Raw genomic sequence first — 26,717 nt, 5'->3', positions numbered from 1 at the left:
GAATCCTTACCACCACAGCAGAGAAACATTGCTGATTACCACTCTTCTGGTCCAAGTGGGTAAAATAGTTTAGTAGCTGCTTGGGTTTTTTTTAAAAAAAAAAGGGGGGGGGAGAAAAAAAAAAAGAAAGAATGAAAATTAAAAGTACTGAGACAGCTTCTTAAAGTAATTTCTGTGGATAACAGCCTTGGTGGTGAGAGTAAGCTCTGGGGTCAAGTGAGTGAATGTGGATGGGCAACAGGTGCTCTCTTGGTCTCCTGAGAGGCAAAGTAACCTGGAGGAAGGACTTAAAGGTTCTTGTTAAGCCATGTGGGCAAATGGTAAACAGTGTTATCTAGAAATCTCATCACTTTGATGTAAATGAAATGTCATAATTGATGTGTTCAGCTATCTGCTGTCAGCTGCTTGACAGAGATGCATTACAATACTACATGTGATCTCAGATCCCTTAACCTATCCTTAGCTGTGCCACTGCCTGGGAGCATTATACTTACACTCAGTTATTTGCCAAAGAATAAAGTAGGAGGGGAAGGAGTCAGGACTTGCAAGAGAGTGCTTCATAACCTACTGTGTTAAGAGTTTTCTGTCATTAAATATATAGTAAGGAGGGGGGGAAGAGTTTATATAGTGATTGTTAAGAATTAGTTGACCTAGTACTACAGTGACGCTGTACTCTTGTGAGCTAGGCAATACTGTGAGCTAGGCAATACTGAAATGTATCGTGCCAGTGTCACTTGGGCAGACTGATACTGCTTTATAGACGTACTGTGCAGGTGGATTTCAACCAACAGCCAAGATGAGTAATGTGTTAAATGCAGGTTCTTGGCCTTCTAAAGCAGGTGTGGGCCAGTTCCACCACCAAATACGGCAGATGGACATCTTTTGTCTGATCTCAGCAGGAAACCCAGCTGTGGGACTAGATAGACTTATCCAGACTGTATGGCACGTCTTGGCCTTGGAAGTTGCTCCTCTAAATTAGAGTGAATGCCCCTTTCAGCACGTGCCATTTGTCATGAGAATTGGTCTCTTGCTGCTCCATTACTCTGTGGACATGATGTATTACTTTCCATGTGTCTAGGAAACGTGAGTTCATGAGAAATTACTCACTGGTGTAGGGCTTAATTTTTTCAAAATTTTACATACCCTAAAAAAATCTAGTTACCCTTTCATTTGCTGGGGGGGAAACAAAGAAGTTAATGTTAATGAGCTGCAGCAACTAGGTTTAAAGTAGATTTTCATTGCAACTTGAAAAAGTTCACAACTGGTTTCTAAATATGTAAAGGATATTTATTAGTATTTTTCTACCTGGTTAGTGTTAGCAGATGTAGCCAGATTGTTTTGAGCTTATCTGCTGTTTGGTTGTTTTTTTTTTTTTTTTTTTTTTTTTGTAACCTCCTGATATTCTACCACATTGAGTTCTTCATCTCCTTAGAACTCTGTTGCATTGCAATCATTGCAAACTTCTCCCAAGGCCCCCAAGTTCTCTATAAAACTTTGACTTTGTTTTGGCCTTTTAAAAGGTTATTTTTTTTCATTTACCTACATATTTTCAGCCATCTCCAGTTTTACGATGTTGGAAGCAGTGCAATAATCTAATGAGATGATCTGTTTGAGCAGCTGGTTTTAACCTCTGTGACATTTCTCGTTTGGGATATAAGCCTCTGCTGTCACTTTATTACATGCTGTAGATTTTTCTTTTTACTTTTTTTTTTCTATTCCCCCGAATATTTGTGTTTTTTCCTTCCTTTGGGTCAGAGCTAGCAAGGGGGTATCATAACTGAACTGCCGTATCATACATTCTTGGTGCCGAATGTAAATTGTTGTCTTGTTTTCTGACATCTTTATTTCATAACTGGGAGAGTGCGTGGGGTTGAAGCCGAAGAGGAATAAACTCTCGTTTCCCCCTGAGAATAGAAGTGTCTTTGGCATCATCAGTTCAAGGTCACTTGCAGTTCTGGTTCTCCAGCATTGGTGTTCCTTTTCTTTGGCACTCCTGAGATACTTGATAGCTTGGAGATATTTTAAAGGTATCCTAGAAGTTCATTTCAATTTGTCTCTTAATGGAATGGAAGCACTTGCCTACACACTCCAGATCACAGTGCTTATTTTTTATTACCTGGAATAAACAAGCATAAATCCACAGAAGACCAATTATCATCAGAAACTTTACTCAAGTTACATCCAGACTATGGTGGAGTCTTGTGGCTCACCAGTTCATTTTGCCAATTACAACGTGGGGTGACTGAGCATAGCAATCTACAGAAATTCACTCATGTTTGTTGCTCATACAACACTTCCAAGATGATCAAGGGAATGGAGCATCTATCTTATGAGGAAAGGCTGAGGCACCTAGATCTGTTTGGCTCGGTGAAGAGAAGACTGAGAGGGGATCTCATCAGTGCTTATAAATATCTAAAGGGCGGGTGGCAAGAGGATGGGGCCAGACTCTTTTCAGTGGTGCCCAGCAACAGGACAAGGGGCAATGGGCACCAACTGGAAGACAGGAAATTCCATCTGAACATGAGGAAAGACTTCTTGACTTTGAGGGTGGTGGAGCAGTAGAACAGGCTGCCCAGAGAGGTTGTGGAGTCTCCTTCTCTGGAGATATTCAAAACCTGCCTGGACGTGATCCTGTGCAGCCTGCTGTAGGTGACCCTGCTTTGGCAGGGGGGTTGGACTAGGTGGTCTCCAGAGGTCCCTTCCAACCCCTACCGTTCTGTGAGTCTGTGTTGCAGTATGTAAGTGCAAAATGTCATTATAAGCAATAGTTCCTCACAAAGAAAAAGTGAGTTTAGTAGGCTATTGCATTTGTTACAATAACTGTACTTTTTTGTGACGTTTAAGGATGGGTACACTATGATCTGCAATAAGGAGTCAGGCAATTTAGGATTTTTCTCCTATTTTTTTGGTAAGTATTGGAAGACTTGAGACTGTCAATGGAGGTGAATGCTCTCTTCAGGCTGCTCAAGCAAGATGCAAACATTGGGCACTAAATCAATAGTCTAAACAAAAATTGCCTTCTATTGTAATTTAAAGCAAAAGGAATAAAAGATTTTTTTGCCAGAATTTGAGCATATTATCATCTTGAAGACAAAACAATCAGATCCATTAGAGCCATTTTTTCTTTGTGTGTGTTTCCCAGCAGTTTAAAAGGGGAGAGAGGGGAGAAGGAAATCAAGAGAAAAGCTGACTTTTAACTTTGTGACAGGTGTTTAAAACTTCTCACTATGGGCCAAATGATGTTTCCTTCTTTATCCTTCATTCCACCCGTAACTTTGCAGTTGCTTATGGATGCACGGTATGACGTAAGTAGTGTTATGAGTTGAGCAGCTGTACCTGAGCTGGAGGCAGCTTTGACTGTATCTTCCCTGTATGTACCTGAGACGACACTTGCAACGAATATTGGCTGCATGTAGGAAGAATTCTCCATAGTACATTATCTCGCACATCTTGCAGCGTGCTGTGTGAGTAGGTGCTAGGTGGTGAAATCTTTTCCGTATAGCTGGAATACACGGTGCATGTGGCTGAATCAGGAAGAGGAAGAGATGATTTGTGCCCCTTGAGCTGCAGTCAGGCATGTCTGCTTGTGTAAAGTAATATAGATTCAGAGATTTCCATTCTGTTTTTTCTGAAATCTCCTTTTCTGTTTTACACAGCATTTACCACCGGAGTACATTGTATGTGAAGAGGATTAAATATTAGACGTTATAGGAATAACACCACTAGTGAATAACAATGGGGCAGCATTAATGCTTTTGGCTCTTGATTGTTAAATAATTAAGAAGGTTCAAGATGTCAAAAGACTCACATTTGCCCACAAACAAACACAGAGGCCAGTTGTGCACTTTTATTGTCCTGGCATTGTTTCACAACCGAGCATGCTGCGCCTGTAATAGCACACTGCTGGTGGCAACTTAAGTTCTAAGTATGCAACTGGTGGCTGAGTTTGTGTGGCTACGTTTCCTTATTGAAATATTTGCTGCAAGTTGTGTGACATTAAATATAACAACCAAATGACTTTACATTTTTATTTTTGTCCCTGAGAGGGCACCATTTAGTTGGTACTCTTGATTTAGTAAAAATGTTGGCTGTTTTGATTATTTTTTTTTTTTATCAACCATGTTTGTAGGCTTGAAAGAATTACTTAGAGGCATTTGGTTGAAAACTCTGATTCTTTAAATGTAGTGATAGAGTTGTGAAGGTTTTGTTGCCAATGTCCTTTACTTTCAAGGTAGAGTTGTATATTTTACTGCATTGTATGCTTGATTACCAAAATAAGATTATATGGGATATCATAAAACTTATGCCATACTATTTCACACCACTGTGAAAATACTAGTGACTTTAAATTGTGTTGTTTGGGTTTTTTTTTGGATCAGGAGAAGTGACATTGCATGAAATGCCGACTCCCATCAGCTTTCCCAGGCCAGATTTTCTTCTAGAGTCATTGCTTGGTATTCAAACCCTCCCTTGAAGTTGATGAACGTTCCAAGTATTAAAGCTTTTGATATCTTTTGTAAAGCCAGTTATTGGCCTCTAAATGTCACAGAAGCACCAAGTTGGCTATAATTATTTGGTGGCCTTGGTGGACATAATTTTCTTTTTTAATTGTAAAGGTAAAAAACCCTTGTCTTACAAAAGTGGAAAGGGCTTAAGATCTTGTCAAGAGAGTAATTTTAATGCCACTACTACTCTGCAGTGTGTAGAGGAAGGATTTTAATTTCTAGAACGTCCTATCTCGTACTGCAAACTCGCTTTTAAGAATTCCACTTTCTTCCCATATGCCCCTTCCAAAAAATAAGGAAGGGACCGGAGGCAAAGGGATGCTCAGCATCCCAAAGCCCATGGCTTTGATGGGGTTCCATTGTTCTGTCACAGGAGGACTCCTGTGGCAGCAGGATTTCCCCACTGCTTTCTCTTCCTGCTCTACGTACGTACAGCAGTGAACAGGGACCTGGGAGAACTAGACACAGTTGTTTGATACGCTGTCATGTCTGGCACAGGACAAACTGCTTTATCTCTTGATGCTGCAGTTCATCCTCTGTGGGAGAGGACTGACTCTCGTTCTGTGTCGTATTGTAAGGACACATTAATGTTTCTAAAGCATTCGGAACTGTGGCAGTGAGGGCTGTGCAAGTATAAAGTGACTACTGTTCTGTTCTCTAGTGACTGACTGTAATTTTTGTAGTAGACAAGCTGTGATTCAGAAGTGAAAGCAAGTCAGCAACAAATCCTTTAAATAAGATTTACGATTTAATAATTTTGCTGCGAATAGTTGGACTGATTCTGCTGTGCCTTCATGAAGACTTTTTTTTTTTTTTTTTACTGGGTTCACTTTCATAGCCTGGGAGAAAGATTTAATTTTAGACGTTTCAGTTGACAAAGACATGCTGGTGCTAGATACGTATTTCAGATCCTTGTCATTGTGCTCTATTTTTAAATTCAAGTGCCAGCCAACCTAAAGAGTACACCCTGTGTCTATGCCGGGTGCTCCACATCCGTGCTACAAAGCTGAATTCTTCCGAGCCTTAGCATGAGGCCACCCAATCTACTTTTATATTTTTCCTATTTAATGCAGAGAAATGCTCTAGCAAGTTCTTTTCATTATCACAGAACTAAAACTGGTCATAACAACAAACCTCCCTCCAGAGGTCTGCTGAGGCATTGGCAATTGTTAAGATGCTTGCCTATCAACAGCCACTCGAGAAAGAATTTTAAATGGTTTTGTGACGTCAAGGAGGCCCAAGAAAATATAGTCTGGTGCCAAATTACCTCCATCATTGAAAGCACGCAATGAGAAATAGATAACACAGAAATAAATCTTTTGTGCAGTAGCTATCTCGTGCTATGCTCTAGCGACTCCAGTAAGTGAGGTTGTCTGGTATAGGAATAGCAAAAGAAGATGAACTTTCAGACCCTCATTTTCTAACTTATGATTAATGAAAAGCCAGCCTAATCTATCTGACATCCTGCTGTCTGGACAGAATGTCTGCGGGTAGCTTGGACCTTGCAGAGGGACATGCCCTGACCAAATTACAGCCTACAAAAGTGAACAATTTAAGTATGATGGACAAAAAACTGTATCTCTTGAATGAAAAGATGGACAAACTGCTGCATTTCCAAGAAGATCTGACAGGCAAACTGCAGCGAGTTAACAAAGGCATTGATGATGTAGAAAAAGGCATTAACAAGCTAACAGTATCCCGAGCAGCTCCCGAGGAGACAGATGCAATGAAAAAAGGCCTAAAGGTATCGGACGGTACTCACCAGACTGATATCCAGAGCATATGCTCAGAAGTGTTGAAATTGATGAAAGCCGCCCAGCTAGACGCCTCGAAGCATAAGGAGAGGCTGGCAAAGATAGAGAAAAGGGTTGATACACTGGATAAAGTTATTACATTTGTGGGAGAAGTATTAAAAAATTCTAAAGTAGTGGATTTCATCCTCAAAGGCATTGTGCCCTGGAAGAAGGGGAGTCTGCTGGAAATCCTTGTTGAGGTTGGTTTTGTTTTACCATTCTTCATGTTTTTCCTTATTATGTAGCAGGGCTTTAGGCTCTCCTGCCGATTTCTTGCATAAGGAGTAATTCAGGTTTTTCTTTCAGTATTGCTTTTAGAGGTTACTGCTGTGACCTTGAATTGCAAGCCTCTCAAGGCAGAAACCAAGGCTCAAAACCTGCCTTGCAGTCTTACATCCCAGGCTCCCAAAGTGTGCCAGGTAATCCTGTAACACGTATGAAGAGTAGGCTACTACTGTAAACGAAAATTCAACCTCTACCAGTGCTTGAAGATCAGCAATGTCATTCAAATTAGTCACTGAATTGAGGACCCAGTGAAAAGTATGAGTGACATACTGGAAGTATTTTTTTGTTGGAAGAAGCTTCTGTTTTCTTGATTGACCATCGATTCTGAACACAACGCCAGTTGCTAAAACCTGTGCTGACTTATGGTTGTATTACCGAGCAGATTGATAGTCCTTAGATATCCAAGTTGTCTTTAGCTACATTTTTGTGATGAACCTGTGACTTTATCAACTCCATCGACATTGTTCACTCCTCAAATCAAATAGTTCTTGCGTTTGCAAGTTCCTAGACATCAATTCCTATGCATTTCTTAATAATTAAGGACAGCGAGGAAGGAACAGGTGTTTTGGAATTGATTAACCTTGGTTTTAAAAGTTGTAGGCATCCGGAATTAGTTTTAGCTAATGGGATTTTTCAGTTTTCACTATGGCTTGTGTCCCGCAGTGGGGAAGAAGGTGGGAGGAAACTGCAAGAGTTGGAATAGGTCTGTTCATTCCAAGAATCTCCAGGTATGGGGAGGTGTGATTACAGGAAGGAGAACTTAGCTCAAATTCAAATGTCCACTTGTATCTTCATCCAAATATTTTTCACCAAAACTGTAAAATGTTTTGGTGGAAGGTACACCTAAACTTTTACAAGAACTGGGCAATGCTAGGTGCTAGCATACCTTTTCAGGCTTTCCGAATGCTCTCCTGGTCTCCCTTTTTAAGTGCTGGAGGCTGACAAGTGAGATAGACTGTTAGGAGGCAGAAGAACGTATAAACAGTTTCCATTAGTGTTGAGACCAATAAATCATACATTAGGTGTCGGTCTTAATTCTGGATAGAGGTGAAGCTTTTGCTTGCTTGCGCTTCCAATTTCGGTTCTACAGACTTTTGGAGAAATGGAAAAGTTTGATGTATTTTGGTGAAAGCTGCGTTGTTATTGCCTGCAGTCGCTGCAAAATGCCTGCGGGCAGATACAGTCCTTCGCAGGCTTTACATCTCAAACCGCACTGACAGTGCGCAGTCTATCAATGGCCAGGAGAAGATGAGTATAAAGGTGATAAGCTAATTTTGTTTCCAGCTTGTCGGTGTCTAAGGAAAAGAGCAGTAAGGAGGGATGTAAATAAAGGGAGGTGATGGGAGGGATACTGGAGGAATGTTTCACATGGACTTCTAGCATACTGTCGGGATTAGTTGTCAGCTAGCCACTATGCACTGCCTCCTCATTGCTCTTTGCAAAAGAGGAGATTGAAGGAGGTCAGAACTTCATCCAGATTTCATGGATAGGCAGACAGGGACTGAGAGGTGAGGTGACCTGCTGGCAGTGACCTAATGGACTAGGATGGGGCGGAGGTCCCTGCCCCAGGCTCTAACCGCTGCCTAGGTCGTAGAACAGGCAACGTGTATTGAGCAAGCAGAGAGTTTTATGGCTAACTCCAGTTTTGCAATATGACCATCATTGTTCTCCTTTTTTGTTTCTGGTCATGAACAGTTTTTGAAATCGGAGCATAAGATCAGTTATAAGACCTTAAGATATGTCTATACTTTGATCGCAGGCTGCTGAGTGATATTTGAACTAGGCTCGAATTAGTGAGGTAGTGCGTGTACGTGACCTAGCTGGGGTAACGTGGAGCAAAGCACGGGTGAATTTAAAAACAAATTACCTTGTGCTGAGCCATGTGCTAACTTTGGTCTAGTTTTTGCAGCCAGTTTTGTGGTAGCGGTATAGACGTGTCCGAAGAGCTCTACAGCTGCATGGGGGTTGCTCGCATCAAGAATTCTCTACCTGCTTGTTTCTGTTTTCCAACCTTTGCTGTTTTGTAACAGTGTGCTGCTTATCGCCCGAGCTGGCTTAGTGCAAGGTTACTCAGTATGGGGATGGGAGCGGGGAGGTCATGTTTTCATTTCTGGGGGAAGCTGTTTGATGGTACGGCAGCATTCCAGGGATGCCATCGGAATACTGAGGGAAGAAGTTTTGCAGGGTTGGAGTCAAATTAATAAAAGACTGTGAATTGAGCTTCAGAGGATCCAAACCTTTAACTTATTTAGAAAACGGACAGAAAAACCCACCAGCGTTAAGCTGTCACTTATCCAAGGCTTTCTTTGCATGTAGGATTTTGCAAGAATAATGTTCCCCCTGGTCATTGTTGCAGGTTTGCTTAGAGCTGTAATAAAAATGGTAATGATTTTTTACTACTTTTACTCTTTGGGTGTTTTGTTTTTTGGGTAGGGGACATGGGGAGGCTTTGTTATGGAATCTATATGGTTGGAGCATGAAATGCTTAACTGCTTTTACTAGCAAATGAAGCAGCTGATTTGCAGCAATCTTGTAACCAGCATTATCTGCAAAACTATTTAAAATGTTGCTTATTTGCTTGTACAAATAAGGATAGGAGGCTGCTCATCATTAGATTTTAACTATATGTCAACCAAGAAATACGTTACGCCTTTTCCTATTTTTCTGTACTGCTTTTTGCTAAATATTAGTTTTAATTTTATTTCAAATGTGTTGCTGTGTGAAGTGTTTAGCGGTGCTATTGCAAAATATCCCTCTGTCCTTTCTTAATTGGAGGAAGAAATTTGCTTAAAAAGAAAAATCTGCTTCTAAAAGACAGTAAATCTGTTTTTAACCATGCCACAGGTGACACATGTAATCTCAAGTACATACACAAGTGTTACTGTAAAGCTAAAGGCTTTTTTAATATCACTTCTATCATAGCTCAAATCATGAATCGTTAGATGCCTTGAGACAAATATATTTGCAGTATCTTCAGAGACATTGCTTATCTTTCCGGTCACCAGCCAAAAAGCACCAGAAATACAGCATCATTTCTTTTTCTAATCTCTCTTGCATTTCACATGTCATGGTTTTTAATCAATATGAGTAAAGATGACAGGAGGCAAAATCTCTGGCAGTCAAAATTTTGGAAAGTGGTGAGCTACTGTATTATTCTGTGCCATCTTCTTTTAGAAGTATGCCTGTTTGCAAAAGTGGGGAGAGATTGGAAGAACGGACTGAACGCAGCAGTAACTAAACATTCAGAAGATCAGAGGTGTTAGTGTCTGTTTACAGAATCTAAATACCTACATAGTTGGAGGAACCTAGTGGGAAATAAAAACTCTCGGCCGTAACTGTTATTTTTGTGTTCCTCTGTCCTTTTTAGGCCAAAGATAAGCCTGAGGAGAGTGGTGCAAAACCGAAGCATGTGCTTAGTAACAGAGGAACCCAAACTGAAAGCAAGAAGCCTCTGGAAGGTATGTATGGCCCCAGGCATGCTACAAGCTTTGACTTCAGAATGTGCAGCAGACAAACTGGAAATTAATAGCCTGCCATTTCCCACTACCCGAATTACTCAAATGTAACTGAGGGGCTTTGTCCACCAGTACCGGGGAAATAGAGTTGTTCTCCCCTCCTCCACAAGATGATCTGTCCCCCGGGTCAAACCTCACAAAACATTAGAAGAACAAGAAAGTGAAAGCAGCACCTTTGTTTGGCCGCACGGTTTTTTTTTGCTTTGGAATTACAGTGAGCTGAATTAAGAGAGCAGTACTTGTTTGGACATACCACGAAGGTGGAGGCAATATCACATAGCAAACCAAATACATTCTCTTCCCTTAATGTATCTGAACCAGCCCTCTCTCCTCCCCCTCTCTGAAAAAGGGACGTGTTGACATCGGGAGTATCTTTTTTTGATCAACAAGTTTCATTGCCATGTCAGGGGTAGATTCCTATTTAGGATGCATCTGTCAGGGCATTGCCCTGTTGCCTCCATTATTAATGCCTGCGGAGTTGCAACAGGGGTGAACGTGATGTTGAGCAGGCCCTGTCGTGCTGTTGTCTTCACAGATTGTCAGTGAATCGCCTATGGGAGATCCCTTTTTTAACTTCATTGTTTAGGAAGTGACAAAAATAAAGCAGATGGCTACAATTCTGACTCAAAAGCTACACAGGGTTGTGAACTAACCTTGATTGCCAGTTACCTGTGCATGCTGAATCCTGAAAGTCGTTACCCTAGAAATTTCCGCTGTTAGTATTCACAACCATTGGCATGAGAAGGTGCTGAAGAACCTTCTGGTCCTTTGGTGACAAATGCAAAAGGCGCTGTCTCAAGCCCCAGTGTCCCTTGGAGTCTTACTCGGTGCGTCTCTGCCCCTCTAATCGGGTAGAGGGTGTATCAGGCTCAGGATGGTCCTGGATGGGTCTGCAGTGCCTGAACTACCTGTTACGTTTGCCCACAGAGTGATTTCAGATTTTTGATGCGGTGAGCTTGCGCCTTGCAGTTTGTTTGCTTTGTAGAAATCCAAGTTCAATCTGTAGCGCTGCTGGAAAGCCAGCAGAGCAGTTAAACCTTTGATTAAGCCATGAGCATTAATAATGGCTGTCTCAAGGCTGCTGGTGTAGGGATGTTAAACGTTTTGCGGGGTTTCTTGCTACCTTTTCAGATGTGTGTAACCGTGTAGGTTATTTTGAATGGTGGGTTACTTTATTCTCTCTCTGTTTTGCTGTCACTTCTGTCAAAGAAAGTTTATTAATGGCTTATTTTATTCAGAGACAAAAAGTGGGAAAAAGCTGGATGAAAACAAGGGAGCATGTGAGAAGGCAAACGCTTCTAGTGCTGTAGCCCACAAAGCTGACTCCAAACCCCACGTTAAAGAGAGGACAGCGCAGCAGCAAGCAGCAGAAGGTGCTGGCAAAACACACAGCTCTAAGAGCTGTCAACAGCAAAAGGACGTTGGTGTCAAAGCTTTGAATCAACACAACGGTCTTCCCTCTGTAAATCAAGATCATGTAGGTAACCAAAATGTTCCTGCTAAAGCACACGATATGGGCAGAGCCCCGCGCCTGGATGAGTGCCACAGGCAGCTTGTTCATCAGAAACTCGGAGAGAATGAAAACAAACCTCCATCGTCGAGTGCGGCATCCCGGGAAGCTGTGCCCTCCACATCCCAGGCTATATCTGACACAGGGTGTGAAGTGACACGTACCAGGTAATGGCCTTGTTGGTAGCTTTCTGTGCGATCTGAAACCATTTCATGTGTTAGCAGGAAAAAAAGGAAAGCCAGGTCATTAAAGGAGGCAGCTGCTGCTGAGGCATGATCCAGGGCAAAACCAGCCATGCTAGGGCAGGAGCGGTGAGACCTTACAAATGGTTAAGGCAAAAATCTCAAAGCAGCAAGGGCTGCTTTGTGTAAAGCCCTGTGTAAATTTCTATGGAGCCAAGGAGGCAGAGGGCTAGATGTACAGGAGACTTTTTTTGTAGACTGGGGCCTCTGTGTAGTAGAGCTGGAAGGGTGACCGCCCTAGTATAGCTCAAGTGGTTGGACCTTTATAAACTACTTACTCATTTCCAACTCCTCTGTTTCGATAACTGTGGGGATGAAAGGAATTTGAGATATTCACTAGCATATGATGAACCCAAACAACTTGTTTTGTTTGATGTCTTTGTTTTTGTGGGGTTTTTTAATGCCTTGGTCACCTAAAGATATGACCAGATTGTTCATTTGTTAACCTCTGTTAGCCTAATCTTTTCCTCATATAAGTGTTTTGTAATATGTCTTTAATTTCCTTTTGAATTATTATGTAGGATTTTATTTAAATTCGATTTATTTAAATTAACCCCCACACAGACAACAAGCAACAAAAACCCACAACCAAAAAACCCCAATTAACCAAGCCCCAGCCGATGGAAATTCTGCGGCAAATTTTAACTGCCATGCCTCTCTGTCTGGGCTGGGGGAAATAAAGGACATATGTCTATGTGTGTATGTATGGCTGATAGACACACTCACACTCACACATACACATACACACACATATATATATATATGCGTGTTACTTTGTGTGTACAAACTAATGTCTGAAGCCCAGACAAGAACATGACACTATTTTTGTGTATGTGTACTTTCATTTGAAAAGTTTGAATTTGTAGCAGTACTTGTGAATATAGGGTGGACACTTAAATCTTCCTCTGCAATGGGTGTCTACTGGGATTCCAGAACTCTTAAAAAAAAAAAAAAAAAATAAATGTAGTGAATGAAGAATAAATTACCAAAACGAAAGAAAGTTGTCCTGATGTCAGCACATAGGCTTCACGAGGGAAAGGGCTCACTGTGAAGACTGGCACACGGGCATATTTTTCTTCTAAGAGGCTGAGTGTTAGGAAGTGGCAGGAGAAAGTAGAAGCTTTCACTACTGTGGCTTCTTTTCAAACATTCAGGAACAACTTTTTGTACAGCTTACAGACCTTATTACATCCAAACTGGTTGCTGTAGCAACACTAAAACTGGGGGGACCTCCCTGTATTTGCCCCGTGGGTTTTAGGCTCTGGTTGGTGAGCCGTAGGCGCTGTGCTTCAGCAGCCGGAGAGGGAGCGTCCCAGCTGCCTGCTGGAGCACTGCCTCTGCTCCTCCTGTGCTTTCCGTTGAGGATGGCTCAAGGTGTTTGTAAAGTGGTGGAGGAATGGTTGCCGTTACCCCTTGGAAGTCAATGCTGGTTGATCGTGATGTGCCAGGCCGTGAGCTTGGAGATAAGCAGCAGCTTCTGAAGCTGGTTGGTTTGGACAGGAGTTGTCTGAGCCCCAAAGGCTTTGGTTTGGGTAGGAGGGAGGCCGATGGATAACTGGAAGGCAGAACCTAGAGTAAACCCTGGGGGAAGCTGCAGCCTTCCTGCACAGAGTACCTATTATGCTTTTGTGTGTGAAGTCACATGAGGGTGGTAAATGCTTCTCTAAAATGAATGCAACTTTTAATGAAGTCTGTAAGCCCACGCAGAAGTGTCAAAAGAACATTGTGTTCCTCTGCTTGGAGGAATGCCCAAGAGTCCTGCTGAGTTCAGGCTTGTCTAGATAGCAGTGGAAGTGTTTGCTCAGAGCTGTGTTCAGCTGCTCTGATATCTCGCTCTGGTGCAGCTTAGTTTCAGAGCACAACACAAGGGTGTTAAAGGTGCTGAAAATGAGAAACTTCAGACTCTTGTTATGCAAAAGCAGAAACATTTTATTTTGTAATAAAGTCGCTCCACTGAAAGAGGCAATAACTTTTGTGAAAATGATGTACCTTCTCTCCTAGACATGAGAAATTTTCTTTACTTGCTGTTGTGTAAAATCTACTTTACAACTTCACAAGTTTCAATTCAGCCTCACTGAAACCAGACTGTGTGCTCATGACTGTTGGAGCAGTAACAGTTGACTCAAAAATTACCACAGGAATGTCTTTAAGGGATTTTAGGAACATAGAGAATTGGTTTTAACCCGTATTCTTTTTAGGCAATGCAAGAGGGGGAAAAAAAAAATTAAACTTTTCCAGTAGCTAGAATGCCAAGGAAAATAGTGTTGGAGTGAGAGAGTTTATGAAAGTTACATTTTTAACAGAAAGCTGTGGAAAGAATGCTGTCCCATCAGAAGACGCAAACACAGATGTTTGAGGGTGCAAGTCAGCCAGCTGGAAGAGGACCAGGATGGATGCAAACCTTTGGATTTGTAGAGTCTTAAGAGCAGTCAGCCATTTAGATAATCAGCCGGTAATTTGTGAAGGCAAGCACTACCCCCTCTCTGCCCAGATGATGGTATTTTATTAGACCAACTTGTAATATTTGCAAAAAGTTAAGTAAGCTTTCAGATGTGGAATTAACGCTTTGCAGTGCGAGACATTTTGTGTTCAGCAGAAAGCAGGTGTATACACAAATGAGGATGCAGAAAAAGCACCAGCACGCTTTTTGGTGCTCTTCCCTTGGTGTTGTGAGTATTTCCCAAGAGGATCGATACGGTTAAATTTCTTTAGTACTGTAGAAATCTGTGATTTCAGAAGCCTATAGAATTTTCTTCCCCTGCAATGTTACAAAAACAGGGCTGGTAATCTGCATAAAATGTGAACTGTTTGCTTTGCAGGATATCCATCAATGTACATATGACTGAAATGAAAGAAAAGATTGAGATGACCAAGGAAGGAAGCTTAAATGATCACAGAGGTAAAAGCTCCAAAGTAAAATCCCCACCATCCTCTACCCCAGCAGAAGTGGAAGGAGTCCAACAGCCGCCTGACAGTTTAAAACTTCAACAGGGTCCTAAAAACATCATCACTGAGCCAAAACAAGAAGTGAAAGGGGACAATAAGCAAAATGAAGTTGCACCTCAAACAGGAAAGCAACAGCCATTACTGAGCAAGCCCAAACCAGGTAAAAAGGCTGAAGAGAAATCAGAATTAAAATGCAAGCCCGTAACCTCACGGAATACCTCTGCAAAGGAGCCTATGAAAGATCTGGGAGCAGAACCAAAAATCCATCAAGAAACAGCAAAAGCAGAAGAACCCCTGACAGATACCAATTCTGAGAGGAGAGAATCTGAGTCGGCATCTTTAGGGGGAAGTGAAAACGATGCCCATCAGTGTACGGGAATGGCACCAGAGAAGGCAAAGTCACTGGAAGCTAGCAACGAGCTTCCCACACAGGAGGAAATGATTATCGGTAAGTTGCTCACAGTTACTCTTGGAAGCTTTTACATTGAGACTTTTGTGCTACCTGTGTGTGCTATATACAATATACACAATATATATGTAAAACATATACAGTATATGCAATAGTAGTTGGAGCAGTGCTCAGTAGACCACCGGTGTCTTACAGTTCAAGACTATTTACCTAAATGCCCCGGGTAGCTTTGACTATGTAAATAACAAGCGAATTAACATTCGTACAAATTCTTTTAATAGTAATTTTCTTTTTAAAGTGTGTTTTGGGAAAAAAAGTTCCTTGAAAATAAAATTAGGTGAAGTATATGTGTGATCAGATGTATGAGTAATTTTGAAAAAATCCTTTTTCTTTAGATTAAGCATTTATTCCCTAAGACAGAGTATGCAAACTAGGTATGCTTTAACAGCTGTGGACTGGAGGTCCGGAGAGCAGCAAAAAATTGCAGGAAGAGTGTCTCGCTGTGGTCTTTGTTGTGTTATTTGCCATAGATCTCTTCTTGGTTACTGTGTGAACAGTTGATTGCGTTGTTTCAGGGAGTAATCTCTCCTGGCAGCATAGCCGCATGTATGTCCATGTACACACGTGGGAAGATGTCCTGACCTGGATCTGGCTTTCTCAGCAGTGGCTGGAGATGGGTTGAATACATGTTAATTTGCAGCTTAAGATATCTGGAGATGAATTGTAAAATTGCTTTGAATGAGGGACACCAAAAGCGGGTTTATGGAAGCTTTAGCCCAGAAAAACTTGGATGTGAAGTGTGTCATGGTTAACTGATTTAGCTTCCCAGGAGCTGATTCAACTTGATAGTTGTAATGTTAATGTTTGCAGCCTTAACTTGGACACTGTCTGCAAAAGTCTTGCTGCTCGGAGAAACTTCCTGATCTTACCAATAACTGGCACTGTTTATCACTGAGTATTTGTGCTGGTCTTCCCAGCTGCCATTAAAGAGGCCTAAAAGAGGATCAAGTGTAATTTTTTTTAAACTTCCAGATATTTTTTTCAAGTGACCTCTTCTGTTTTAATGCATAAACTAAGGTGTTGATCTTCTAAAAGTGTCCAATGGGTTTACTGTGTTAAAAAAAACAGGGTTGAGATTCAGGAGGTGGGATATTATTCTCTGTTCTGGGCCTTTATTCGTCATCTGTAAGGTGGTGTTAGCAGCAAAAGCCCCTCACTTGAAGTAACAGAGAGATTTGGATATTTTCAGCACCTCCCTTCTTACGGCTGGCCGAAATGCAATGGTTATTTTACTTGCGTGCCACCCTAAAAATAGTGAAGGAATCGCATGCTTAATGTTATCCAGATACTTCAGTGCTTGTCTGAATTCCAGTAGAAATAAAAATGATGGCGTGGTAGAGGAACACGGAGCAAAGAGAAAAGATGGCAGAGAGGGCAGTGCACTCCATACTCAAGTTGTGGTTTGAGTGTTTGCGTGAGCAGGTTACCGGCGGCAGTCAGAGGCTGGCTTGGGCCGGTGTTTGTGTTGGCCCCCAGTGTTTCTGCCGTGGAGCCCCACGGCCAGAGGAGCGCTGAGGGCTGCAGTAAGGGAGGAGCTCTGTGTGTGTGTGTTTGTGGTCCCAGCTCAGCCTCAGCAGTGCCTGGCTGAGAAACTAGGTTCATCCCTTGAGGAACAGCGATGCTGAAGGTGGGGGGAGCGCAAGAGTATGGTTTTGTGGACCTGTGGATACTGGGAGCACAGAAGGTGGCTGAGACTTCTCATTACACTTAGCAAACACAACAAGGTGATGCGCGTATCCTGTGGACTGAAATCGTTGGTGTGAGGGAGGTGAAACTGAGTGCAGTGATGTGTGCAGAAGCATCTCAATGACCAGCTTGTCTCCTGTTTAGATGACAGCCCTTCTCCTCCAGCTCCTTTCGAACATCGCATAGTGAGTGTCAAGCAAACAGAGGTGACAACGTGCTACTCAGTGTGTCGTCACGAAGTTCTGGGAGGGTAAGTATCCCTGTCCCTAATGATGTACTGCTGATGGTGGCGAAAGCACGGGGAAATACAGTTAGCTGGAGAGCTACAGCCATCTTCAGATGTCCCCAGGGTGTGTGTGGGTGAGGGACGTACAAGCCTGCTGCAGCCGGAGTGAGCAGGTTCATCCTTGAGACCTTTCGGGCTATCATAGTTGCTGGGCTCTTTTTATCAGCCTCCTCTTGATTTTGGGGTGTGTGGTGGGGACGTCCCCTGGATGACTGGTTTCTGCCCCAGTTCCATTTTCAGATGCTGGACCGTGATCTTGAATGATTGGGTTTTGCATTTGTTATAATAATCCTGGCCACAGCTGGTGTCATGAGAAAAACCTGTAACCTTCAGGCAGACAGATCCAGAGCATTTGAAGTCAGCAAAGCCTGTTAGGTCAGGCAGCTTCCAAAATCTTTTTTCCATGCTGAACTGCACGTTAAAGAAAATGAAGGGAGAAGTTATAATTATTTTGACCTTACATTTAGTTTTCACCGATAGGAAGTCTGCAGCTGCTTCACCCTTTGTATTCTTGTATCCGTACTTAACTGACAAGAAGGTTTGATTTACAGGTTGATCCAAGTACAAATATGGCTTAATAAGTATAAGCCCTATGATGCAATAGCAGAGAAGATGGTGTTTAGAAATCATCCCGAGGGGCATTAATGTATCTGGGTGACACGGGGGAGAATTTACAACACGCAAGAAATGCATTCTGTGGAGTGGCTACAGTTACTGGTCTTATAGTCATTTAAAAAGTTATGAGATCAGGACAGAAATATCCTTGTTAATATACCCACTACCGCATCACTGAAGGACAGCAAGTGGGTACAGTTACAGAACCGAAAAAGAATATCATCAGGTCATCATACCGCAGTGAAATGTAGTAATACGACGGGGGCATAATATTTTAATGTAAGCATTGAACAACTGGCTGGAAAGATAAAACTAATCCTTCGTAAGCTGAGAGAAAGAAGAGATTCACACTGCTGGGCACCTGATTCTGTTCACTTTGTACTGTGCTATTTTTAATCGACGATAAGAATAGTTGTATGAAAAGTTTCTGCGGTGAGCTGTGTTAAGCCGGTTTCCCATCTTTTGTTTGGTATCAACAGGGGGCGTTTTGGGCAAGTTCACAAGTGCACGGAAATATCGACTGGTCTCAACCTGGCAGCCAAAATCATAAAAGTGAAAGGAGCGAAAGAGAGGGTAACTATGTTGCTGCTCTAAATCTGGCCTCATTGCAAGCACCTTAACACCACTGCCCTGAATCAGCCTGTCAAATACTGTAAAATCTGTTGCAGGTAGCAGCTTGGACTTCATATGGCTGTTTGTCATCTCCTGTCTTTGTGATTAAACCTTCTGTCCACACGAGACCTGTGGCATAGCTGTTACTGGGTTTTACAAATAATTGTATTTGAATATATTGGAATTTTAGGAGCATATTTTGCTCATGTTTTGTTAATTTTGGTTTTTTTTTTTTTTAGGAGGAAGTAAAAAATGAAATCAACATCATGAACCAGTTAAATCACGTGAATCTGATCCAGCTTTATGATGCTTTTGAAGCAAAAAATAATATCACTTTGATCATGGAATAGTAAGTTTAAATGATCTCAGAAATTGTCAGATGTTTGGGTTTTCTCAGGTCACTAAATGAAATGGGGAATAATTCTAAGGTGTGAAGACGACTCAAGTGGTTTCCCAGCCTGAGAGAGAGTTGATTAATACATACTTTGGTACTCCCTGTGGGTTCTCCAGGTCCCTGTTGGATTGCCCGTTTGTGGGGCTTTGGGTTTGGCATATATCCCCCCCAAATGTTAGCGACAACTTTTCCAGTTTTGAATTTAGATTGATACTTAATTTCACACTCAGAAATAACTCTCTTGAAGCCATTGAGACTACTGATACGATACGCTTTATATTGGATGTGTTGTTAGGATCCTTGCTAAATTAGAGAGCCTAAGTTCCCAACTTGGAAATAAAATGAATTAATGAGGAATTTTAGGGTTTTTAACACTTTTCTGTGTCAAAATTTTAGTCTTGATGGTGGTGAATTATTTGACCGGATCACAGATGAAAGCTACAATCTAACTGAGTTGGACGCGATCCTATTTACCAAACAGATTTGTGAAGGAGTCCACTACTTGCACCAGCATTATATTCTCCATTTAGATCTGAAGGTCAGTAGTTCACGCTCTCCGCTTCTTAGAGATGTTATGCTTTGGACCACCACAGAGTCTCTAATTACAAGAGTCATTTGTCATTTTGTGGATTTATCTCATAAAGGAATAGACTGACTTAATTCAGTAGCCACAGTGAATGGAGCTCTAGAGATTCATTACTTTTCTTCCATGTCTCTTCGGTAGCTTGCTTAGAAAAGCGAAAAGAACTGTGCTTTTGCCTCTCTTAAATCAGAAGCTTTTCATTCTGTGTGAAATTAAACAATGCCCTTTGTCATTAAGAAAAAAAACCACACACAGACCCCTCTTTGGCTAGAAATGCCTGCAGTCTTCCCTCCACACTCCCTACCTCCCTTGCAACTGTGTTCAAATACCTATACAATCTTCTCCCTATTGTTTGTACTTTTTTTTCCTGCCTGGAACTGAACTGCAGTAAAATGACAATGTTTTCCTAATGGCCCCTTAATAACTGATCTTTTTCAACAGAAAAACCAACTGATTTTTTTGTTGTTGTTGTTCTGCTTGTGTATACAGCACCTTACACAAATGATATTAGACCTGGCTGGCCTGTTCACAGTTCTGCAGTTATAATAAATTTGGACACCATCATCCCCCCCTGTCCCCACCTTGAAAAATGTTCTCATTGAAAAAAAAAAAAAAAAAAAAAAAAAAAAACAACAAACAAAAAACCCCCACATTTTTGCCTTCGTGGACAAACCAAAGGATGCATTTGACGTGTTTCTTGTGACTATTATAACTTTTGTGGAGTTACTTTTATACTTAAGGAGTAAATCCAGTGGGTAAGCCATGAGACTGACTGTACCATTTTACACAGGGGACCTTTCCGTTTCAAAATCTGTCATCTATGGTGAAATATAGGAATAGAAGTTACTTTTTTATACTGTTTTGCTAGATCTCTCTCTCAAACAGTCATACATTTAACTCAAAATACCCTCTTCTCTTTTTGTAGCCTGAAAACATACTATGTGTAAATCACACAGGAAACCAGATTAAAATTATTGATTTTGGATTAGCAAGGAGGTAAGAGTTCAGTTATGAATTTATTTTAAAAAGCAAAACCAAAACACCCCCAAAACCCACTGAGATATTTTTGGTAGGTCTCGGGGTTGTTTTTTTTAATGTATTTTGATGGCTCTAAAGTAATTCTGCTATGTGAATGAGCGAAGCAGTATGCTGCTGCAAGCATGCATTTTCTGCTGTATGCGTTAATTATCTAATTACATTTTGCAAATAACATTTCTGTTGGATAAAGCTATGCTGCTGTTCTAATTATCTCAAAATTATCCCCCAGGTAGAGCTTTTACTCTAGGGATTCTATGAAGGCTCTCGGAGACTTCTTGACTGCTGGGTTTTATTGTGCAGGTTCAAGTTGTGGAAATTGTCTGCTAAATTCTTTACGTAGGTAGATAAGTTGATTGAAGCTGGGGGGAGTGGGGGAGCAAAACATGCTTGAGCAATCCCATGCTCACCAGGAAACCCTCAGAGAAATACGGACTTTCCTCCGTTCTTTTACTTTGCTCGCATGAATTTGTTAAAGGGAAGCTGTGGGAGCATGAGTCAATTCCCCTAGAATCAAAAGGAGCGACTCCTGTTAGTGTAACAGTAAAACACCAACATTTCTCTATTTTTCTAAACCCTTTGAGGCTTTGTTAAGTCAAAATCTAGTACATTGTTGCATACGTATACCTGCGTGTGTGTATGTAAGTATCTGTCCAAGGACTTTTTACTTTTAGAAGTATTTTATGAAAACAGAAATGGATACATTGAGGTTTGTTGTTTTTTTGGTGTGTGGGGTTTTTTTGTTTCCTTTTTTTAAATTGGGAAGGCAAAGATGCATTCTTCTACTAAAGCACTTTGGAAAACAAGATATTCCAGGAAACAGAGACGAAGCAATGCTCTAGTGGCTTGTTCTCTCTGTACGCAGATGTAACTCCAGCTGCCATCGGTGACAATTATTACTGGTTCAGTTTCATAACCTTTTCCTTTTAAGCAATAAAACAGAATCATTTTCTCCCTATGTGGATCACTGTTTAACTTGTTACCAAGCCCAAATAATGCTTTTGAGAGTCCCGTCTTAGCAATTATATTGTGCTCGTACCTGTTATACAGACCTTTGCCCTGAGCTGTAGCTGGGTACGTCCCACTAAGCAAATGCTCTCCAAACCTGTTTTAATGGAGGCTGCTTTATTTGTTTGGTGTTGGACAACACCTGCTGGAAAGCATCCCGTGGAGCCTGGCAGAGAGTAAAGCTGCTATTGCTCTGTGGGGGAGGCCTTTGCAGGTTTTACTGCCTTTGGTCTTCCTTCTGGTTTTGCTCTCCAAAGGGGTAGCTGATAGTGTATTCACCTGAAGTCCCAGCAAAATTCGCCATTTTATTTTATTTTTTTTCCTAAAGACCTTAGTGCTGTCCTGATTGCCTGGGTGAGTCTGCTGTGCTCACTCTGCCATGCTCGCGTGGCAAAAAGCCGTGTCTTGATTTTCACAAATGTGAGATGTGTGCCCCAGCCTGCTCTCAGCAGTGGTGTCTCTCTCTTTCCGGTAAAGGTACAAACCTCGTGAGAAACTGAAAGTTAATTTTGGAACTCCAGAGTTCTTGGCTCCTGAAGTGGTGAACTACGACTTTGTTTCCTTCCCAACAGACATGTGGAGTGTAGGCGTCATCACGTATATGTTGTGAGTAACCCTGTGAGGGGTGGTGGCGGTGGCCCCAAAGGCCCTGCAGGGGCACGCCAAGGGAGGGTATCTGCAGAGCGGGAGTGCAGCAACCACGGAGCCCATCCGGCTGTGACTCCTCCTAATTCATTCTGTTAAAAAAAACCAGCCTTTAATGCAAAGGCACCTTGCTGTGTGTACAAAGTCTCTAAAAAAACAAACCCACAAATAATCCTTTTGATAAATAGGTAAATGTTCTTCTCCCTTACCACCTTATTTCACAAGGTAAAGTGGGTCAGGTCTTTTTTTTTTTTTACTCATAAAAGTTGCCCCAAGCATGTCAGGAGTTTCATTTAGATTGCGTTTTTGAGGACTTGAATTAATTTTCAAATTTGCAATCTGATCATTTTAGTAACTTGGACTTGGTGTGCATCTGCACAAAGGAATTAATGTTGGGTGTTAGGCCATGGGTCTAAAAAACATTATGTCACAAATGGGGCTAAAACTTTTCTCTGGTATCTGGATGGCGGCCGTGGACAGCTTGTCTGTCCAAAGTCTCTGCCTTCGCGTGAGCTGACTCTGCATCCCAGAATCTTTCACAGATGCTTTCTGTGAACTGGATACATTTCTGGTTTAAATTTGTATGTTAGCCAAAAGCCAAATGAATGAAGTAATAATCGACTGAAGCCATAAATCTGGACTTAGAGACTAATTGTAAAAAGTATGCCATTGTTCAGAATTCAGTTTAATTCAAGCCAAATATGGGTATGGGCCTTGATTTAGGAAAGCTCTTGAGTCCCCCTAGCTTTCCTAGCTGGGAAAGCAATGAAGTGTGTACCTAGATCCCTACAGAGCTGATTTCCCTGGGGATCTGTTAACAGCGCTCCCTGCCGTAGCTGAGTGAACTGCTGGAGAGTAACACGAACATTACAACGCTTTATTGCTCCGAACTGTTGGCGTGGTTTGGCACAGGGACTGAGAAGTGGAACCCCCGTAGCTGAGAGTCTTTCCTCTCCATAAGCTGACAACGACTATAAAGCAGAGGAGTCATAGAAGGAAAAACACATCTTGCATATAATAACTACTCGTCTCCCTCCCATTCTTTCTTTTTTTTTTAAGGCTTAGCGGCCTGTCCCCGTTCCTGGGAGAAACGGATGCAGAGACAATGAATTATGTAGTCAACTGCAGCTGGGATTTTGACGCAGAAGCCTTTGAACAGCTATCAGAGGAAGCAAAAGACTTCATTTCCAGATTACTCGTGAAGGAGAAAAGGTACCTCTTTGGCTGATCGTGAGGACAGTAGCACCTAATAACACTAAGTTCCTCCTAGCCAACCGTTTGCATTGCAGCCAACAATGAGAACTTACTACGTGACGTTTTTGTATGCTGTATGTGTGGTTGCTGGGCAGCTCCTCACTGATTCAAACGCCCCTATTTAAAAGGAAAATGTCTGTGTACCTTGACTGAAGAAAGTTGCTTTTCACAGTAGCATCAATACAGGCAGGACAGAGGAAATCTGTGAGGATTTGCTGTGTCGGAATCTGTCTTTAATATTCCTTGTCTGAGCAAAAGTAATTTCTATTGTTCCTCTGGATTTTCACAAGCCCTGACACAAATTGCAAAAATGTCTCTTGAATGCTGTGGAGGATAAATGGAAACTGCAGCTGTGAAAATGTGCATTGTTCTCTTCTAAAGTGGTCTATACGCATTTAGTAGCTATTAAGGAGCATTTGGGACTTAACTCTGCATGTGGCTTCTCAGTCTTGGCTCCGCTGAAATAAAAAGTGATTGCACATAGGAAACAAGAGGAGAGAAAGAGGATGATACTGATGTCAGACCATGGCTATGGGGTTGGGTAAGGGAGCAGAGAAATTTTTGTCATGCTGAGCAGTGATACAAAGCTAATCAAAACAGGAAACAATGGATACAGTAAAACAGATTGTGTGTTCGAGGGGGATTCGAAGGAGTGCTTAGAATATTAACAACTTCCAGATCATTACCTAAATCGGACAAATCAGTTCTAGTACTAATTACATTTTGAACAATAAGTCATATGGAAAACTAAGAATAAACTGAGCTTTAGCATATTGCCAGCAGGAGACAACAAAGGGGCTTTTTCGCAGACTGTGATGCTGATTTGCTGTGAGACTGTGGACTTTGCTTTGGAGTCTTCCGTTCTTCTGTGCAATGCGAATAGGTACTCCAGAGGGACACTATGCAAAGTCTGGTTAGAAGGTGTGAGTGAAAAGACTGTGCAAGACAAGAGTATTGTCAGTGAGATGCAAAGCACAAGGATTAATTGGCCCGGCTGTTCACAAGGTATATGGATGGCCTCCGCTCTCTGACCGACCAGGCACCTTTGCCATGCTGGGACGGCAGGTCTGGCCTTGTGCAAGACCTGTGCCTGCCTCCCCTGACTACTGAAATTAGGAAGCATCTCCACTCACTTGTGTTTGTTCATTTAAAGCAGTTTCTCGCTCAATAAGATTGAGGAGCACAGGGCATTGAGAAAAAATGGCAATGGGGGTAGCTGGATTTACATTAAAGATTTCCTTTCCCACAGCTGTCGGATGAGTGCAACGCAGTGTCTGAAGCACGAGTGGTTAAACGATCTGCCTGCCAAAGCCAAGAAGTCCAAGCTTCGTCTGAAGTCCCAGTTGTTGCTGCAGAGTTACCTGGCTCACAGAAAATGGAAGGTAAATAGATAAAGCCTGGCAAATTTACTTCCACGGGGAAAACCAGCTCAACGCAGGTGGAGCCATTCCCTCCTTTTTTGTATGATGGCTCGCTTTTGCCCACAGGTTTCTTTCTTGTAAATGTGAGTCTGGGAGGTCTATTTTCAGTTGTAAATTATTTTTTTTTTCTCCTGCAGAATGATATTGCTTCTATTTTTAGCGAGTTTGGATTCAATTTTTACTCCTCCTGATTGGTGTTTAGAAGCTTTACAATTTTTTGTTCTTTATGAGCATGGAGACTTCAGATGCTACTCAGCTGATATTAAATATTCTATTCATATTGGACAGATTTTTTTTCCATTGACGGCAGTTGCATTGTTCTGTGGTTGCTATGGAGTAGGGTTACAACATAAGGCAGTTTTGTGCCACCTGTTGCAGAATAGAAGTGTGGGAGAGAGAAAAAATTAGGCTCAAACCCATCCAGGGAGCCCTTCAGGACCTTTCTGATAACCACATGCTCCTTCAGAACTAAATTTTGGATGAAAAAGTGACACATAAGACTTTCAACTGAAGCCTGTAGTGGATTGTGGATAATTGATCCTGGAAGGTGAACACAGTGATCTTGTTACAAATAAGCCTGTGGAAATGTGAGGAAGACTCAATGAGGACCATTGCCTTTTCTTTTGCCACTGGAGAGTTGTAATTCCTTGCCAAGAAGTTAAACCAGAGGCTTAGCTTTTTCCACTCCTGCACTCCAGCTGTTTGGTCACAGACTTCTGCACTTGCATGTTAAAAAAATGCCTAATCTAAAGTTGTGTCACTATACAATTGGTAACAAAGCTGCAGAGGTTCACAGCAGCAGCCGCCTGTTCTGCAGTAATCACTGGTTCCCCAATACAAAGCTGTTCTGCACTGCAGTCCGCACAAGGTGTGGGTCACTAGAGGTAAATGGAAGAAAAACCCATGTCAGCCACAGAAAAGGTCCTTTACCTCAACTGCGCTCACACCTGGACTCTTCTGTTTTGTTCACAGAAACACTTTTATGTGGTGGCTGCTGCTAACAGGCTGAAGAGATTTCAGAGTATGTCTGTCAAGCTTGCATAAACTCCTATGAAGCATCTACCGCTCCTGGAGGTGGACGTGAAGCTGTGGAAGGAGGACTCAGTTATCTTCAACAATTTCTAGCCCTTTGTTTTATAACGTAAGGTTTTGGGTCTGTCCTCCTCAAATATTATGTGTATTAGTGCTAAGGTTCCAGAAGTGCCTCAAGGCAGAGGCGCTGAAATAATTTCTAAAAGCAGAAGCTATCTTGTTTGTTTTTACAAGTTTTCAGTTGTACATAGTGATGCAAAAACAGGGCTGTTATCGGGGCTGACTTCTCACTGAAGGCTTTGATTCTGCAGAGTATTGTTGGTGTGTTTACACCAGAAAACATCTTGTCAGCTTTCTGGTTTCACACACCAAGCGTGGCATCTCTGAAGACCTTCTGTGTGACTGATGTATGTCATCAGTTTTAGAGCACTGTCACAGCAGTGGCACAATTTTTCCCTCGGGTGTTTGTTACTTAGAACGAAAGATTGTGGATATCCTTTTCTTCTATAATTGTTCCAAGACGACTAATTTTTTTCCCCCAAACATGATAATGATTCAGTGCAACTACTCCGAGTTGAACAGTTTTAGTTTGGGTTTTTTTATTCTACTCTCTCCTTTAAAAAAAAAATTCCCTGCATAGTTAGGAAATATGAGGAATCCTGATTTAAAGCAACTTAAGTCAGTCGGTCCGTTGCTTTTTCCTTAAGGTAAATTGAATTGAGCTGAGTTGATTGAACTTTTGGAAGGAGCCGGGTGAAAGTTCCACAAACAAAAATCGCCTGACAACCATTGGGTCCATGCACAAAGATCTCGTGTTGTCCAGAAAACAGATTTCTGGACTTTTGATATGTATTTAAAATTTGTAAATGCTTCTCATAGGC

At 41.8% G+C, this 26,717-nt stretch overlaps 1 protein-coding gene across 1 annotated transcript; it reads left to right on the top strand.

Annotated features, from left to right (window-relative positions):
* Positions 1-5,985: 5,985 nt before the first annotated feature.
* On the top strand, positions 5,986-26,107 carry MYLK3 (myosin light chain kinase 3; the record flags this gene model as incomplete). Its single annotated transcript, XM_082489156.1, has 14 exons — positions 5,986-6,498; positions 8,900-8,965; positions 9,951-10,041; positions 11,337-11,775; positions 14,670-15,244; positions 17,096-17,201; positions 18,332-18,425; positions 18,704-18,813; positions 19,255-19,396; positions 20,367-20,437; positions 21,962-22,090; positions 23,189-23,341; positions 24,633-24,765; positions 25,777-26,107. 14 exons carry the CDS (start codon positions 5,986-5,988, stop codon positions 25,846-25,848), a joined length of 2,694 nt encoding a protein of 897 aa, XP_082345282.1. The 3' UTR covers positions 25,849-26,107.
* Between the last annotated feature and the right edge of the window lie 610 nt (positions 26,108-26,717).

Source organism: Vanellus vanellus (assembly GCF_965231255.1).
Source record: "Vanellus vanellus genome assembly, chromosome: 12".
Lineage (NCBI taxonomy): Eukaryota > Metazoa > Chordata > Aves > Charadriiformes > Charadriidae > Vanellus > Vanellus vanellus.
The sequence above is the reverse complement of the archived record's forward strand: the minus strand, read 5'-3'. Positions and strand labels throughout refer to the sequence as shown.